General features: G+C 36.3%; 1 protein-coding gene across 1 annotated transcript in view; it reads left to right on the forward strand.

Annotated features, from left to right (window-relative positions):
• The first annotated feature begins 1,929 nt into the window (after positions 1 to 1,929).
• LOC115226131 overlaps positions 1,930 to 20,000 on the forward strand; it is a 30,841-nt gene continuing 12,770 nt past the window's right edge. The window contains exons 1-5 of the mRNA XM_036514921.1: positions 1,930 to 1,953; positions 3,921 to 4,104; positions 16,982 to 17,073; positions 18,509 to 18,692; positions 19,932 to 20,000. The exon at positions 19,932 to 20,000 is cut by the window's right edge and continues 14 nt beyond it. Of these exons, the coding sequence (XP_036370814.1) occupies positions 3,945 to 4,104; positions 16,982 to 17,073; positions 18,509 to 18,692; positions 19,932 to 20,000 (505 nt within the window). The 5' untranslated portion in view covers positions 1,930 to 1,953; positions 3,921 to 3,944. The remainder of the gene's footprint in view (positions 1,954 to 3,920; positions 4,105 to 16,981; positions 17,074 to 18,508; positions 18,693 to 19,931) is intronic.

The following is a 20,000-nucleotide window of genomic DNA, read 5'->3' on the forward strand; positions in this document are numbered from 1 at the left end:
ACATTCACATCTTCTCTCAACAAACTTATAGATTCAACTGTATCACACAAACCATCAACAGCACACACAGACACACACATAAACGGGAAACCGCGCACACACACATACACACACACACCATACAAAACATACATACGCAAACATTCACAACAGCGCACACATGACCAACACACATATGTACAAGACCTACTCTCTAACCCTCTCTCTCACGTACATTCTCATTCATAACTACATAAGTATAGAACAAAAAACAAATGAGTCATCGAAGCGGTCACGAATGACAAAAAAGTCGCTAACGACCATAACTGGTTGATAGGTTAACCAAACGGTTATCAAACATTCATTAGTAATTCGGTAACAAATTGTAAATGGTTATATGGTGTGAAAAGGGGGGAAAATGTAAACCTGACTATCAAAATCGCCATCAATGACCTGACTGTTTCCCCTATATCTGATGAGGAATGTTACAGATATCTAGGGGGGATGAAAAGATATCTCACAACAGCTCCTGTAACAGCACAAGTGCTTTTTACAGGTGCCATTATGTACAGGTGCCATTAAGTTACAGGTGTCATTAAAGTATAATCAAGAAATTACAGCTGAATGAATAGAATTTAGACCTCAGAAATCTATGCATTCAATAAAACATTGGCCCACAACGTGTGTTCTGTGCAAGTCCTCATACTAACATTTGGGCGTTTATTGGACACTTGATGAGATCCGAGCTGTTTATGTGAAAACCGGAAAATACCGACGAGTACACATAATTTCCAATAAACGGTGAGTAGACCCCTCTCCTTAAAACGAAAACAAGCGGCAGGGGCTAACATCGATGCAAAATGCCTTGAATGTCGTTCATATCCTTTCAGTAACATCTTATAACCACAACTGACGAAGTGCATCCTTTGACCAAGTTTGCATAATTCATATGTGGAAGGCAGCTCCTTGAGCAACATCCTTATCCGACAACATAGAATACATGCTCAAAGAAGTTCGCACGACTCTACCGCTTGGTATCATTAGATGAACGGATGAGTTATATGAACAGAAGATTATGCTTGGATATGTTGGTAGAAAGTTCCGAGATGATGGTAACATTGATGTTGTTGAAGTTCATAAAGCGCGTAGATGTAGGAAATAACGGTGAATAATGACATGCACGATATATACATACATACAACCTGCATACATACACACATACATACATAATACATATATACATATACACACATACATACATACATACATGCATACTACATACATACATACACACATACATGCATATATACACACATCATCCATCCATACATACATACATATATACATACATACGACAACATACATCACATACATACAGACATACATACATACAACATAAATGTGTGTATATGGAAAAAGCACAATATTAGTGATCATATTTTTTATTGTTTATCCAAATATTGTTTGCTCACTTCACATTTTATGGCCTTCTTCACATTCTATATGACATTGCAACATAACTTAAATGAGATTCTCAGGTTTTATTAGTGAGTTCCCACTGCAACATGCTTGCAACTTTCGAATTTCATCCTTTTATTTGACTTGTTCAACGATTTCACGTGTTTGTTACATCAGAATACTAAAAGGACAACAAGCAGCTTTCATGCTTCTCTCAATTGAATTGTGACTTTATTGAAACATTTCCAAATGAACATAAAAATAGGTTTATAGTCTTTGTTAATTTGCTTTATATGTCTAACATGTATTGATTTCAATACTAACACGTATACATTTTTTTTACACCATAAAGAAAATATTTCTTGTTATTGCTATGCATTGCATTATTTGGTTCATAAATACAGATATTTACTTGTATTCTGTAGATTACTCGTTGTATCAACGGAATTTACAGTGTCAAACATGTTCAGGAATGAAATGTACTGATTAGAAGTGACAAGCTGTCCAGGAGCAGAGGTAAACTGGAATATTACTTTCTTCCCTTCCGTTAAAATATATCCACAGCCGTCATTCGAAAGCCATTAAGTCCACATAGATTGTACTATGCTTTCGTAGTTTTTTATGTGCCTGCGTAGACATACACACACCCTATCGGTCTTCTTATTCATGACTCAATGGGACAAGAAGGATGTGACGATTGAAGAGAGAAATAGATGAACATCACTAGGTTGGGACATATTTCCCTCGATTAGACTGGAACAAAGTGGAATGAAGTGCCTTGTTCAAGGACACAACGTTCTACCCTGTCCAGAAATCCCTATTCAAGAAACGAACACACGAACTTAGAGTGACCTTTCTGCGACAAACATGGCTGTCCTTTGAGTAGGATGCATGAATGTATGTGGCCAGAAGTCAACTTGGAATCAAGGTTCCTTGTCGGATGACCTCGGGTCACTAATCTTAGAGGGGTAACTGGAAGTCGATCCTGGCCCCACCAGCTCACAATCATTACAGGGAGCGGATTGAATAAGTTAAGGAGCAAATAACAGTTTTCCTTCGTCTGGTGGTCATAGCAAAAGAGGTTGTTTGATATACGAGGTTATGAAATGTTCGAAACAGATTAAATCTTCCCTCACATCAAGTAGTACAATAAGCTCTCCAGAACATAATAGGTGGGGGTCATAATGTTTCACAGAAAGGTAAAACCTATACCTTTAAAGCGCAGCTAAGACACAAATTAAAATTGCCAGGCATATCTCTGATTACACAGTTGTACATTGGTGAAAGAAACACAAGAGAAACAATAAAAGACACCGGTAATGACACAGATCAATGCTTCACATTAACTGATCTACGAGAAATATAGGAGAATAGAGCGTGACATAAGAGCATGGCTGCATTCTGTTGCCTGTTTTATTGTCTGTTCTGATCTCAGACCTTTCTGTTTTCTTGAAGCTGAGTTAGTTTATTTAATGATTCATTCATTTGCAATCACCGACTCCATTGGCTCTTTTGAAGACGCCAGCCTACCGACACTATCATTGGTTATTTCTTCATGACATCCTCACTCAGTTTGGGAGATCCAATTTTCTTTCTAAAACTTTTCCGTGATTAGAAGAAACGAGTTTCAATTCTAAACTAAGGCAATGCTAATCTTATTTCTAACTTCAATGTCTACATTTTCATTGCTTTTATTATTGTTAGGTGTTTGCGATTATTAATTGTGTTTTCGTGATGGATTCTTTTCTTTAAATATTCTTCTCCATTTCTGATATTTTCTGTTTTCAGAATGTCCCTCATTAAGTTAACAAGACCTTGCTTGTTTTCTCTCCAAATTTTATACTAATATACCGTATTGTCATATAAAATATACTCGCAAATTAAAACGAAGTTTCTCTTGTGTTCATTTATTGTATTTTCTGTTTTATTTGCTTGGACTGAGGAGTTCAATCTGACAATTTTATTTCATTATCATTTTGTGTAAAGGCGTATTAGTTTCTCTTGTTGGTGAGGTTTGCACGCCTGATTTTTCGTAAATTTAATATGAAAAATTTCTCTTGCGCATTCCTCCAGTAAGAAGAAATATTCGCGAATCCATACATCTTTATTGGGATAATCTGACCTATTTTCAGTTTGGCGACGGGTAACAACGCGATGCGATTTTGCTATAGACCGTGATCCGATGTCCATATCTACATGTGATCAGAGATCTTTGGACACCGAAAGCATTTAAAACATGATTTTGGAATACTAAATAGCAATAAAGTTTACAGAAGTTTACTTATGCTGTTAACTTTCAACAATTCCGCAACTCTTTGACGGTTTCATTTATTGCTTTTGGATATTTTAAAGCAATGATTAAACTTACTTGCATGGTAAACATCCCCAGTGGTGTTGTTTCTGTTGTTGTTGCTGTAATTAGCAGTAATCGTCCTAATAAATATTGTTGTTGTAGTGTATAATTTTCATATCTATTATTACAGCCTGTATGCCGATTCGCAATATCAATGAACGGTGCTAAACTGAAGACTGAAAGGTCCTGCAGCACATACAGAAAATGTGTTGAAGCAATGAGAAACAATAACATTACATGCAATAAACGGACGAATAGCACGGCTTGTACTGGTTGTTGTGTCGGACACTTATGTAACAAGAATGATTTCATTGGTAAGTGTTATTTATTGTCTAATATAACACCACCAGGTTTATTACAAATTGATAGTTAATAAGAATATTGTATAATAGTTAATAAAAGGGAAATGTTTTGATGTGTATATATGTGTGTGCAAGTGTAAATGTATATATATATATATATATATATATATATATATGTATATATACATATACACACATATATATGTGTATGTGTGTGCGCGTGTGTATGCACATGCGGTCGTGCACACACATACGTATTTGCACGTGTATATATATATATATATATATATAGCGAGAAAGAAGCAACAAGAATGGATAGGTTTTTAGTACAATCGTTTCATACAAGGACAGGCTTTATTAAAAGTTGTAAAAATTACAGCATATAAACGTGTCCCGTACTCATCAGCTAAAATACATGTGAGTTCTCTAGACATCCTAGTGGTTGAGTCTATACTCATGAAGTAATGTAGATAATTAAGTAACATAAACAGATTTCCAAAGTTCATTAAAGTTCTTTAAAGATGATGTACAGTCTTATCACAGAATTTTAAAAAAGTTCTAATAGCATCACAGAGAAGGTGACCTAATCCATAGAGCACATATGAATTTCCAGAGATATGATGAGGGATTACATACTCACAGAAGACAAATTTATCCATTGTTAATCACAACGAGGTGGGTCTCAATTCCTGCTTATTAGCATTACAGAGAGGGTGAATTAATCCTTTGTATAGATGCACAATTTCCAATGGTGTAGATGTATATATATATATATATATATATATATCAAAAAGAATTCATAATAGAAGGGATAAATATCCTCTTCAAGAATAGCTTCTTTGTCTTCTAAGACAACTTCTATCATTCTTTGGCATGAAAGTATAGAAAGACTTAAAGGATTTCAAGCACTTCTAAATGGACTTGATATAAACATTCAATTTACGATGGAATATAGCCATCACCAACTTCAATTCCTCGACATCCTCATTACGAAATTCAACATCAAAATAGAAACAGATACATACGATAAGCCTACGAACTCGAAGCCATATCTACTGTTTAATTCATGCCACCCCAGACACACTAGAATGAATATCCCTTCAACCTAGCAAAAAGGATTTGTACTATAGTCTCTAATACAAGCACCAACGACACACGGCTACATGAACTAAAGGATACACTCCTTACCAAGAATTACGCACCATCACTAATTGATATAGGCTTTCAATGTGCCCTACAACTCAATATCCACGAACTTAGACATCCCAAGTTAAAGAAGGATTTACAGCCAATATCCTATCATCCATCTCCACATACAACCCCCTTAACAATGAAGCCTTCGACACAATCCTGCAGAACATTCACCTACGAAAAAGGGATTACAGAATGAATTTTATCCTCCAAACGTACACCATCATAAAGGGCAAAAGACAATCAAAATCTATTAAATGTCTCTTAACATAAATCAAGTAATTCGAAACCACACTGAAGCCGGCAGGAAAAATTTGCAGAAGACCTGACTGTGGTATATGCATTAACCTAACTGAGGGATAGGAATTCTCTTTCAAACATGTAGGGTAGACCAAAAAGAGATGGCTAGAAAATATCCATAGCCTCATTTGGTCATGGTTGAGAATTCAATCAGTAAGTGTATTGGCAGTTGCCTCTGATAGGACCCTATGCAGGAAGTACCTGAGGTACCAGATGTCCTCATTACCCTCCCAGGAATAATGAGCGTTGAAGATGGTAGATGGATGGATATATACGTTATTAAGTATAACGTTTTATGTCACATTATATTAAGGAAAACTTAGTGTATTGGTAAACAGTCAAAGGCGTTGGAGAGCATAAATATAAAGTTGTAGCTGAGAAAAAGCTGATATGGCAGACTGGAAGCCATCTAAATATTCTTTCCTAATCTAGGCACAAGGACCGAAATTTTGGGGAATGGGGCCAGTCGATTAGATCGACCCCAGTACGCAACTGGTAGTCCGAAAGGATGAAAGACAAAGTCGACCTCAGTGGAGTTTGAACTCAGAACGTGAAAAAAACAGACGAAATACTGCTATGCATTGCACCCGGTGTGCTAACGTCTCTGCCAGCTTGCCGCCTTGAAAGCCAACTAAATATTGGAAAAGAGATACCTGTATTCATGATAATTCATGACGGTTACCAAAATTCAGACACCATCACTGCCGTTCAATTCTCTGTGAACACTGTAAAGGCAGCAAGACGTGACATGGACAGTTGCAGCAGAATCTATCGGATAACACTCGAATACGAGAGAAAAGTTGCTTCAGAAGATCAAATAACAAGACAAGAAAAAAGGCAAAATGTAGGCAAAACATTCAGTAATGTAAATTGTCTGAAAAAGATGGCACACTTCATGAAGGTCAAATAATGTAGACGGTACAAGCAAAGGGTTGGTACACATGGGTTAAGTGAGAGACAGAAAATGGCTGACGAAAGGAGAGAAGAGCAAATGTGGTTTTATTCGAAGAAGAGTGAACACGAATGGAAAGGGAGAGAAGAAGGGTGCGGTATGTGTGCGTGTAGGGGAGGTAAACTGTTGCAGTTAGTAGCAGCCAAGCAGTAGTGGGAGGAAAAGGGAGGAGGAGGAGAGAGAAGTGAGGGATTTAGAGATACAAAGCAAAACAGTGGGTGCAAGAGTGAATGTGTGAGGGCAGCACTTGTGAGTATGGGTATGTGTGTGTGAGTGTGTGCATGTGTTTGAAGAGTGAGTGTGCGTGAATATGTATGAGTCTATGTATCAGTGTGTATGCGTTTGTATGTGTGTGTCAAAGATAGAATATCCAATGGGACAAAGCTGTGTGTGTGTGTGCGTGTGTGCTTGAGTGTGTATGTGTGTGTGTGTGCGTGTGTGTGTGTGTGTGTGTAATGAAGTGTGAAGAGAGTAACTGTGCTACCGAAGTGAGATGTGTAGGTAGAAACTATGGTCTATCGTGTGAAGTGTGTATAAAGTGTAAATGTGGGCGGAGGGACAAATAATGTGTGGATGCGGGTTGGTAAGAGTGATGCAGCGGAGGAGAGAGAGAGGAAGAAAACGAAGTAGAGAGGAAAAGTATATTTTTAGCGCTTGGCCAGGAAGACAGTCAATGCTCATGATCATTCAGAAGGCTGCTGTGATTGGTTGGGGGAAAGTAGGAAGATATCCTGAGACCAAAGACCCGCCTTGATTGTTTACAACAGAGAAGAATCCGGCATAAACAGCGAAGGTTCCAAATGACAGACTTAAAATGGGGTCTGATTAAGCACATCACTCGAGAAAATATACGTGTCAGTATGTATATGTATGTACATACGCACGTACATACATACATACATACATACATACTTACATACATACCTACATACATACATACTTACATACATACATACTTACATACATACCTACATACATACATACTTACATACATACATACATACATACATACATACATACATACATACATACATACATACATACATACTTACATACATACCCATGGATGCTAGAAGCCCTTCAGCTTGCAAAATTTCCAATTAAACACAATGAGTGACTATTATCACTGACAGAATACAATATCGCAGAGGCATATTCCAAGGGGACAACCTCGTTGTGATGTTGTTTATACTTTCTGTAAACCCCATGTCATTCATGTTAAGGATATCTCATTGGTTCACAAGGAAACAAAAATACCAAAATCGGATACTGTTTTTTGTGGATGACTTAAAACTTTATGCAAAGAATATGGATGAGATGAAAAAGAGCCTTGATCAAGTTAAAAGATTCTCCAAAAATATAGGGTTGGCGTTTGATCAGGATAAATGTTGTGAAAAGGGGGAAAAATGTAAACCAGACTAGCAACATCAATGACCTGACTGTTTCCCCTATATCTGATGAGGAATGTTACAGATATCTAGGGGTGGATGAAAAGATATCTCACAACAGCCCTGTAATAACACAAGTGCTTTTTACAGGTGCCATTATGTTACAGGTGCCATTAAGTTACAGGTGTCATTAAAGTATAATCAAAGAATATTACAGCTGAATGAATAGAATTTAGACCTCAGAAATCTATGCATTCAATAAAACATTGGCCCACAACGTGTGTTCTGTGCAAGTCCTCATACTAACATTTGGGCTGTTTTATTGGACACTTGATGAGATCCGAGCTGTTTATGTGAAAACCCGGAAAATACCGACGAGTACACATAATTTCCACATAAACGGTGAAGTAGACCCCTCTCCTTAAAACGAAAACAAGGCGGCAGGGGCTTAACATCGATGCAAAATGCCTTTGAATGTCGTATCATATCCTTTCAGTAACATCTTATAACCACAACTGACGAAGTGCATCCTTTGACCAAGTTTGCATAATTCATATGACTTGGAAGGCAGCTCCTTGAGCAACATTCCTTATCCGACAACATAGAATACATGCTCAAAGAAGTCGCACGACTCTACCGCTTTGTATCATTAGATGAACGGATGAGTATCTATGAACAGAAGATTATGCTTGGATATGTTGGTAGAAAGTTCCGAGATGATGGTAACATTGATGTTGTTGAAGTTCCAATAAAGGTGCCGTAGATGTAGGAAATAACGGTGAATAATGACATGCACGCATATATACATACATACATACATGCATACATACACACATACATACATAATACATATATACATATATACACACATACATACATACATACATGCATACATACATACATACATACACACATACATGCATATATACACACATCCATCCATCCATACATACATACATATATACATACATACACACACACATACATACATACATACATACATACATACATACATACATAAATGTGTGTATATTGGAAAAAGCACAATATTAGTGATCATATTTTTTATTGTTTATCCAAATATTGTTTTGCTCACTTCACATTTTATGGCCTTCTTCACATTCTATATGACATTGCAACATAACTTAAATGAGATTCTCAGGTTTTATTAGTGAGTTCCCACTGCAACAATGCTTGCAACTTTCGAATTTCATCCTTTTATTTGACTTGTTCAACGATTTTCACGTGTTTGTTACATCAGAATACTAAAAGGACAACAAGTAGCTTTCATGCTTCTCTCAATTGAATTTGTGACTTTATTGAAACATTTCCAAATGAACATAAAAATAGGTTTATAGTCTTTGTTAATAATTTGCTTTATATGTCTAACATGTATTGATTTCAATACTAACACGTATACATTTTTTTTTACACCATAAAGAAAATATTTCTTGTTATTGCTATGCATTGCATTATTTGGTTCATAAATACAGATATTTACTTGTATTCTGTAGATTACTCGTTGTATCAACGGAATTTACAGTGTCAAACATGTTCAGGAATGAAATGTACTGATTTAGAAGTGACAAGCTGTCCAGGAGCAGAGGTAAACTGGAATATTACTTTCTTCCCTTCCGTTAAAATATATCCACAGCCGTCATTCGAAAGCCATTAAGTCCACATAGATTGTACTATGCTTTCGCTAGTTTGTTTTTATGTGCCTGCGTAGACATACACACACCCTATCGGTCTTCTTATTCATGACTCAATGGGACAAGAAGGATGTGACGATTGAAGAGAGAAATAGATGAACATCACTAGGTTGGGACATATTTCCCTCGATTAGACTGGAACAAAGTGGAATGAAGTGCCTTGTTCAAGGACACAACGTTCTACCCTGTCCAGAAATCCCTATTCAAGAAACGAACACACGAACTTAGAGTGACCTTTCTGCGACAAACATGGCTGTCCTTTGAGTAGGATGCATGAATGTATGTGGCCAGAAGTCAACTTGGAATCAAGGTTCCTTGTCGGATGACCTCGGGTCACTAATCTTAGAGGGGTAACTGGAAGTCGATCCTGGCCCCACCAGCTCACAATCATTACAGGGAGCGGATTGAATAAGTTAAGGAGCAAATAACAGTTTTCCTTCGTCTGGTGGTCATAGCAAAAGAGGTTGTTTGATATACGAGGTTATGAAATGTTCGAAACAGATTAAATCTTCCCTCACATCAAGTAGTACAATAAGCTCTCCAGAACATAATAGGTGGGGGTCATAATGTTTCACAGAAAGGTAAAACCTATACCTTTAAAACGCAGCTAAGACACAAATTAAAATTGCCAGGCATATCTCTGATTACACAGTTGTACATTGGTGAAAGAAACACAAGAGAAACAATAAAAGACACCGGTAATGACACAGATCAATGCTTCACATTAACTGATCTACGAGAATATAGGAGAATAGAGCGTGACATAAGAGCATGGCTGCATTTTGTTGCCTGTTTTATTTGTCTGTTCTGATCTCAGACCGTTCTGTTTTCTTGAAGCTGAGTTAGTTTATTTAATGATTCATTCATTTGCAATCACCGACTCCATTGGCTCTTTTGAAGACGCCAGCCTACCGACACTATCATTGGTTATTTCTTCATGACATCCTCACTCAGTTTGGGAGATCCAATCTTCTTTCTAAAACTTTTCCGTGATTAGAAGAAACGAGTTTCAATTCTAAACTAAGGCAATGCTAATCTTATTTCTAACTTCAATGTCTACATTTTCATTGCTTTTATTATTGTTAGGTGTTTGCGATTATTAATTGTGTTTTCGTGATGGATTCTTTTCTTTAAATATTCTTCTATATTTCCGATATTTTCCGTTTTCAGAATGTCCCTCATTAAGTTAACAAGACCTTGCTTGTTTTCTCTCCAAATTTTATACTAATATACCGTATTGTCATATAAAATATACCCGCAAATTAAAACGAAGTTTCTCTTGTGTTCATTTATTGTATTTTCTGTTTTATTTGCTTGGACTGAGGAGTTCAATCTGACAATTATAGTTCAGTATCATCTTTGGGTATAGGCATATTAGTTTCTCTTTTTGGTGAGGTTTGCACGCCTGATTTTTCGTAAATTTAATATGAAAAATTTCTCTTGCGCATTCCTCCAGTAAGAAGAAATATTCGCGAATCCATACATCTTTATTGGGATAATCTGACCTATTTTCAGTTTGGCGACGGGTAACAACGCGATGCGATTTTGCTATAGACCGTGATCCGATGTCCATATCTACATGTGATCAGAGATCTTTGGACACCGAAAGCATTTAAAACATGATTTTGGAATACTAAATAGCAATAAAGTTTACAGAAGTTTACTTATGCTGTTAACTTTCAACAATTCCGCAACTCTTTGACGGTTTCATTTATTGCTTTTGGATATTTTAAAGCAATGATTAAACTTACTTGCATGGTAAACATCCCCTGTTGTTGTTGCTGTAATTAGCAGTAATCGTCCTAATAAATATTGTTGTTGTAGTGTATAATTTTCATATCTATTATTACAGCCTGTATGCCGATTCGCAATATCAATGAACGGTGCTAAACTGAAGACTGAAAGGTCCTGCAGCACATACAGAAAATGTGTTGAAGCAATGAGAAACAATAACATTACATGCAATAAACGGACGAATAGCACGGCTTGTACTGGTTGTTGTGTCGGACACTTATGTAACAAGAATGATTCATTGGTAAGTGTTATTATTGTCTAATATAACACCACCAGGTTTATTACAAATTGATAGTTAATAAGAATATTGTATAATAGTTAATAAAAGGGAAATGTTTTGATGTGTATATATGTGTGTGCAAGTGTAAATGTATATATATATATATATATATATATATGTATATATACATATACACACATATATATGTGTATGTGTGTGCGCGTGTGTATGCACATGCGGTCGTGCACACACATACGTATTTGCACGTGTATATATATATATATATATATAGCGAGAAAGAAGCAACAAGAATGGATAGGTTTTTAGTACAATCGTTTCATACAAGGACAGGCTTTATTAAAAGTTGTAAAAATTACAGCATATAAACGTGTCCCGTACTCATCAGCTAAAATACATGTGAGTTCTCTAGACATCCTAGTGGTTGAGTCTATACTCATGAAGTAATGTAGATAATTAAGTAACATAAACAGATTTCCAAAGTTCATTAAAGTTCTTTAAAGATGATGTACAGTCTTATCACAGAATTTTAAAAAAGTTCTAATAGCATCACAGAGAAGGTGACCTAATCCATAGAGCACATATGAATTTCCAGAGATATGATGAGGGATTACATACTCACAGAAGACAAATTTATCCATTGTTAATCACAACGAGGTGGGTCTCAATTCCTGCTTATTAGCATTACAGAGAGGGTGAATTAATCCTTTGTATAGATGCACAATTTCCAATGGTGTAGATGTATATATATATATATATATATATATATATCAAAAAGAATTCATAATAGAAGGGATAAATATCCTCTTCAAGAATAGCTTCTTTGTCTTCTAAGACAACTTCTATCATTCTTTGGCATGAAAGTATAGAAAGACTTAAAGGATTTCAAGCACTTCTAAATGGACTTGATATAAACATTCAATTTACGATGGAATATAGCCATCACCAACTTCAATTCCTCGACATCCTCATTACGAAATTCAACATCAAAATAGAAACAGATACATACGATAAGCCTACGAACTCGAAGCCATATCTACTGTTTAATTCATGCCACCCCAGACACACTAGAATGAATATCCCCTTCAACCTAGCAAAAAGGATTTGTACTATAGTCTCTAATACAAGCACCAACGACACACGGCTACATGAACTAAAGGATACACTCCTTACCAAGAATTACGCACCATCACTAATTGATATAGGCTTTCAATGTGCCCTACAACTCAATATCCACGAACTTAGACATCCCAAGTTAAAGAAGGATTTACAGCCAATATCCTATCATCCATCTCCACATACAACCCCCTTAACAATGAAGCCTTCGACACAATCCTGCAGAACATTCACCTACGAAAAAGGGATTACAGAATGAATTTTATCCTCCAAACGTACACCATCATAAAGGGCAAAAGACAACCAAAATCTATTAAATGTCTCTTAACATAAGCTCATGTACATTCGAAACCACACTGAAGCCGGCAGGAAAAATTTGCAGAAGACCTGACTGTGGTATATGCATTAACCTAACTGAGGGATAGGAATTCTCTTTCAAACATGTAGGGTAGACCAAAAAGAGATGGCTAGAAAATATCCATAGCCTCATTTGGTCATGGTTGAGAATTCAATCAGTAAGTGTATTGGCAGTTGCCTCTGATAGGACCCTATGCAGGAAGTACCTGAGGTACCAGATGTCCTCATTACCCTCCCAGGAATAATGAGCGTTGAAGATGGTAGATGGATGGATATATACGTTATTAAGTATAACGTTTTATGTCACATTATATTAAGGAAAACTTAGTGTATTGGTAAACAGTCAAAGGCGTTGGAGAGCATAAATATAAAGTTGTAGCTGAGAAAAAGCTGATATGGCAGACTGGAAGCCATCTAAATATTCTTTCCTAATCTAGGCACAAGGACCGAAATTTTGGGGAATGGGGCCAGTCGATTAGATCGACCCCAGTACGCAACTGGTAGTCCGAAAGGATGAAAGACAAAGTCGACCTCAGTGGAGTTTGAACTCAGAACGTGAAAAAAACAGACGAAATACTGCTATGCATTGCACCCGGTGTGCTAACGTCTCTGCCAGCTTGCCGCCTTGAAAGCCAACTAAATATTGGAAAAGAGATACCTGTATTCATGATAATTCATGACGGTTACCAAAATTCAGACACCATCACTGCCGTTCAATTCTCTGTGAACACTGTAAAGGCAGCAAGACGTGACATGGACAGTTGCAGCAGAATCTATCGGATAACACTCGAATACGAGAGAAAAGTTGCTTCAGAAGATCAAATAACAAGACAAGAAAAAAGGCAAAATGTAGGCAAAACATTCAGTAATGTAAATTGTCTGAAAAAGATGGCACACTTCATGAAGGTCAAATAATGTAGACGGTACAAGCAAAGGGTTGGTACACATGGGTTAAGTGAGAGACAGAAAATGGCTGACGAAAGGAGAGAAGAGCAAATGTGGTTTTATTCGAAGAAGAGTGAACACGAATGGAAAGGGAGAGAAGAAGGGTGCGGTATGTGTGCGTGTAGGGGAGGTAAACTGTTGCAGTTAGTAGCAGCCAAGCAGTAGTGGGAGGAAAAGGGAGGAGGAGGAGAGAGAAGTGAGGGATTTAGAGATACAAAGCAAAACAGTGGGTGCAAGAGTGAATGTGTGAGGGCAGCACTTGTGAGTATGGGTATGTGTGTGTGAGTGTGTGTATGTGTTTGAAGAGTGAGTGTGCGTGAATATGTATGAGTCTATGTATCAGTGTGTATGCGTTTGTATGTGTGTGTCAAAGATAGAATATCCAATGGGACAAAGCTGTGTGTGTGTGTGCGTGTGTGCTTGAGTGTGTATGTGTGTGTGTGTGTGTGCGTGTGTGTGTGTGTGTGTAATGAAGTGTGAAGAGAGTAACTGTGCTACCGAAGTGAGATGTGTAGGTAGAAACTGTGGTCTATCGTGTGAAGTGTGTATAAAGTGTAAATGTGGGCGGAGGGACAAATAATGTGTGGATGCGGGTTGGTAAGAGTGATGCAGCGGAGGAGAGAGAGAGGAAGAAAACGAAGTAGAGAGGAAAAGTATATTTTTAGCGCTTGGCCAGGAAGACAGTCAATGCTCATGATCATTCAGAAGGCAGCTGTGATTGGTTGGGGGAAAGTAGGAAGATATCCTGAGACCAAAGACCCGCCTTGATTGTTTACAACAGAGAAGAATCCGGCATAAACAGCGAAGGTTCCAAATGACAGACTTAAAATGGGGTCTGATTAAGCACATCACTCGAGAAAATATACGTGTCAGTATGTATATGTATGTACATACGCACGTACATACATACATACATACATATACTTACATACATACCTACATACATACATACTTACATACATACATACTTACATACATACCTACATACATACATACATACATACATACATACATACATACATACATACATACATACATACATACATACATACATACATACTTACATACATACCCATGGATGCTAGAAGCCCTTCAGCTTGCAAAATTTCCAATTAAACACAATGAGTGACTATTATCACTGACAGAATACAATATCGCAGAGGCATATTCCAAGGGGACAACCTCGTTGTGATGTTGTTTATACTTTCTGTAAACCCCATGTCATTCATGTTAAGGATATCTCATTGGTTCACAAGGAAACAAAAATACCAAAATCGGATACTGTTTTTTTGTGGATGACTTAAAACTTTATGCAAAGAATATGGATGAGATGAAAAAGAGCCTTGATCAAGTTAAAAGATTCTCCAAAAATATAGGGTTGGCGTTTGATCAGGATAAATGTTGTGAAAAGGGGGAAAAATGTAAACCAGACTAGCAACATCAATGACCTGACTGTTTCCCCTATATCTGATGAGGAATGTTACAGATATCTAGGGGTGGATGAAAAGATATCTCACAACAGCCCCTGTAATAACACAAGTGCTTTTTACAGGTGCCATTATGTTACAGGTGCCATTAAGTTACAGGTGTCATTAAAGTATAATCAAAGAATATTACAGCTGAATGAATAGAATTTAGACCTCAGAAATCTATGCATTCAATAAAACATTGGCCCACAACGTGTGTTCTGTGCAAGTCCTCATATTAACATTTGGGCTGTTTTATTGGACACTTGATGAGATCCGAGCTATTTATGTGAAAACCCGGAAAATACCGACGAGTACACATAATTTCCACATAAACGGTGAAGTAGACCCCTCTCCTTAAAACGAAAACAAGGCGGCAGGGGCTTAACATCGATGCAAAATGCCTTTGAATGTCGTATCATATCCTTTCAGTAACATCTTATAACCACAACTGACGAAGTGCATCCTTTGACCAAGTTTGCATAATTCATATGACTTGGAAGGCAGCTCCTTGAGCAACATTCCTTATCCGACAACATAGAATACATGCTCAAAGAAGTCGCACGACTCTACCGCTTTGTATCATTAGATGAACGGATGAGTATCTATGAACAGAAGATTATGCTTGGATATGTTGGTAGAAAGTTCCGAGATGATGCCAATATTGATGTTGTTGAAATTCCAATGAAGGAGCCGTAGATGTAGAAACTCTCTCTTTCTCTATCACCAAGAAATCTTGAAATAACAGTTAATAATGACATACATACAAACATAATACATACATGCATTATTATGGCTGCCCCCTCGTTACCGAGTATGGCCATTGGACGAAGCTTAACTGTTACTGGTGCTGTGATCGAATGTGACTTTTTAGCCCAGCTAAATATCTACAATATCTTTTACAGGATTGGCAACTAAACCCTTTACGTACATACATACATACATACATACATACATACATAATACATACATACATACACACATAAACGTGTATATATTGGAAAAAACAGCATATTAGTGATCATATTTTTTATTCACATTCTATATGACATTGCAACGTAACTTAAATGAGATTCTCAGGTTTTATTAGGGAGTTCCCACTGCAACAATGCTTGCAACTTTCGAATTTCATCTTTTTATTTGACTTGTTCAACGATTTTCACATATTTGTTACACCAGAATACTAAAAGGACAACAAGTGGCTTTCATGCTTCTCTCAATTGAATTTGTGACATTATTGAAACATTTCCAAATGAACATAAAAATAGGTTTATAGTCTTTGTTAATAATTTGCTTTATATGTCTAACATGTATTGATTTCATTACTAACACGTATACATTTTTTTACATCAGAAAAAAAATATTTCTTGTTATTGCTATGCATTGCATTATTTGGTTCATAAATACAGATATTTACTTGTATTCTGTAGATTACTCGTTATATCAACAGAATTTACAGTGTCAAACATGTTCAGGAATTATCTGCAATAAATCGGAAATGACAAGCTGTCCAGGAGCAGAGGTAAACTGGGATATTACTTTCTTCCCTTCCGTTAAAATATATCCACAACCGTCACTCGAAAGCCATTAAGTCCAATTAGATTGTACTATGCTTTCGCTAGTTTGTTTTTATGTGCCTGCGTAGATATACACACACCCTATCGGTCTTCTTATTCATGACTCAATGGGACAAGAAGGATGTGACGATTGAAGAGAGAAATAGATGAACATCACTAGGTTGGGACACATTTCACTTGACTGGACGGGAAGAAAGTGGAATGAAGTGCCTTGTTCAAGGACACGACGTTCTACCCTGTCCAGGAATCCCTATTCAAGAAACGAACACACGAACTTAGAGTGACCTTTCTGCGACAAACATGGCTGTCCTTAGAGTAGGATGTATGAATGTATGTGGCCAGAAATCAACTTGGAATCAAGGTTCCTTGTCGAATGACCTCGGGTCACTAACTTTAGAGGGGTAACTGGAAGTCGAACCTGGCCCCACCAGCTCGCAAACATTACAGGGAGCGGATTGGAATAAGTTAAGAAACAAATGACAGTTTTCCTTCGTCTGGTGGTCATAGCAAAAGAGGTTGTTTGATATACGAGGTTATGAAATGTTCGAAACAGATTAAATCTTCCCTCACATCAAGTAGTACAATAAGCTCTCCAAAACATGATAGGTGGGGGTCATATTGTTTCACAGAAAGGTAAAACCTATACCTTTAAAGCGCAGCTAAGACACAAATTAAAATTGCCAGGCATATCTCTGATTACACAGTTGTACATTGGTGAAAGAAACACAAGAGAAACAATAAAAGACACCGGTAATGACACAGATCAATGCTTCACATTAATTGATCTACGAGAATATAGGAGAATAAAGCGTGAAATAAGAGCATGGCTTACATCTGTTTCCTGTTTTATTTGTCTGTTCTGATCTCAGACCTTTCTGTTTTCCTGAAGCTGAGTTAGTTTATTTAATGATTCATTCATTTGCAATCACCGACTCCATTGGCTCTTTTGAAGACGCCAGCCTACCGACACTATCATTGGTTATTTCTTCATGACATCCTCACTCAGTTTGGGAGATCCAATTTTCTTTCTAAAACTTTTCCGTGATTAGAAGAAACGAGTTTCAATTCTAAACTAAGGCAATGCTAATCTTATTTCTAACTTCAATGTCTACATTTTCATTGCTTTTATTATTGTTAGGTGTTTGCGATTTTTAATTGCGTTTTCGTGATGGATTCTTTTCTTTAAATATTCTTCTCCATTTCTGATATTTTTCGTTTTCAGAATATCCCTCATTAAGTTAACAAGATCTTGCTTGTTTTCTCTCCAAATTTTATACTAATATATCGTATTTTCATATAAAATTTGTTGCTGTAATTAGCAGTAATCGTACTAATAAATATTTTGGTTGTAGTGTATAATTTTGATATCTATTATTACAGCCAGTATGCCGATTCGCAATATCAGTGAACGGTGCTAAACTGAAGACTGAAAGGTCCTGCAGCACATACAGAAAATGTGTTGAAGCTATGAGAAACAATAACATTGCATGCAATAAACGGACGAATAGCACGTCTTGTACTGGTTGTTGCGTCGGACACTTATGTAACAAGAATGATTTCATTGGTAAGTGTTATTTATTGTCTAATATAACGCCAACATGTTTATTACAAATTGATAGTTAATAAGAACATTTCATAGTAATTAATATAGGGGAAAATAATTTGATGTGTGTATACGTGTATATATATATATATATATATATATATATATATACATCCATGTGTGTATATATATATTGTTTGCAATGCTCTCTCTCCCTCTCCCCCTCCCCTTCTCTCTCTCTCTGACACACACACACAAATGGAATCAAAAACCACGACATGAAGGAAAAGAATAAAAGAGAGCACTTTTGGCGAGTGATCAAAAAATTGGTTCGAAAGCTGAATGCCTGGAACATAATTTCGGCGATAAACTCGCACGCAGGCGCAGAAGTTCGGAATGACGCTGGAAAACTGAAGTGGACAGAGAAGAAGCTAAAGGAGTTGGACAGGAAGTCAAGAAAGGTCCTATCGATGTATGGAACAAATCATCCATGTGCAGGCATTGATAGCCGATACACGAAGAGAGCGAAAGGAAGAAAGGGACTGATAAGTGTGTATATATATATATATATATATATATATAAATTATTATTTGAGGGAATAAAATCCAAACTTACAAGGAAAAAATTCAATTTAGAAATACTAAATCAAATTTCACACAATATAATATATATATAAAATATTAGAAAAAAATCCGTTTATCAATTACACTATCTAGAAAATTACATATAATAGAAATATAAAAATCAAAATAACAATAAAATATCAATGATTAAGTAAATTGCAAAAAAATAATAACAATAATAAAAACGTATATAATAGGTAGAATAAGAATAATATATATATATATATATATATATATATATATAAATTCAGGGTGACTACTTGATAAATGTAAGCACCTGTATAGGAGATAGGATATATGTATCAAAAGAAAAACAGGACGCAAAGGATATTGCGGTACATATGTTTCGGTCTTTATTGAACAACTCATTCTTATATCAATGCATAATTGATATAACAGATAGATCAAAAGCCTTCTTCAGCCGCGTACAGTTACCACACCAAAGACATGGCTTTCGTGTGGTAATATATATATATATATATATATATATATATATATATATTATATATATTGTATTTTTAAGTGTATATGTGATTATGAATGTATATTTTTTATCTACGTATGTGGGTTTTATGTGCGTGTATGACATGTGTCTCATTTATAAACGCAGTGATTATTTTCTATATCTATCCATAGGCTGGACCAAATCCTTCGTATTTCGTTTGATTTTTAAAAAGTTCAACGGATATAAAATCCCTGCTGAGA

Source organism: Octopus sinensis, linkage group LG29, assembly GCF_006345805.1.
Source record: "Octopus sinensis linkage group LG29, ASM634580v1, whole genome shotgun sequence".
Lineage (NCBI taxonomy): Eukaryota > Metazoa > Mollusca > Cephalopoda > Octopoda > Octopodidae > Octopus > Octopus sinensis.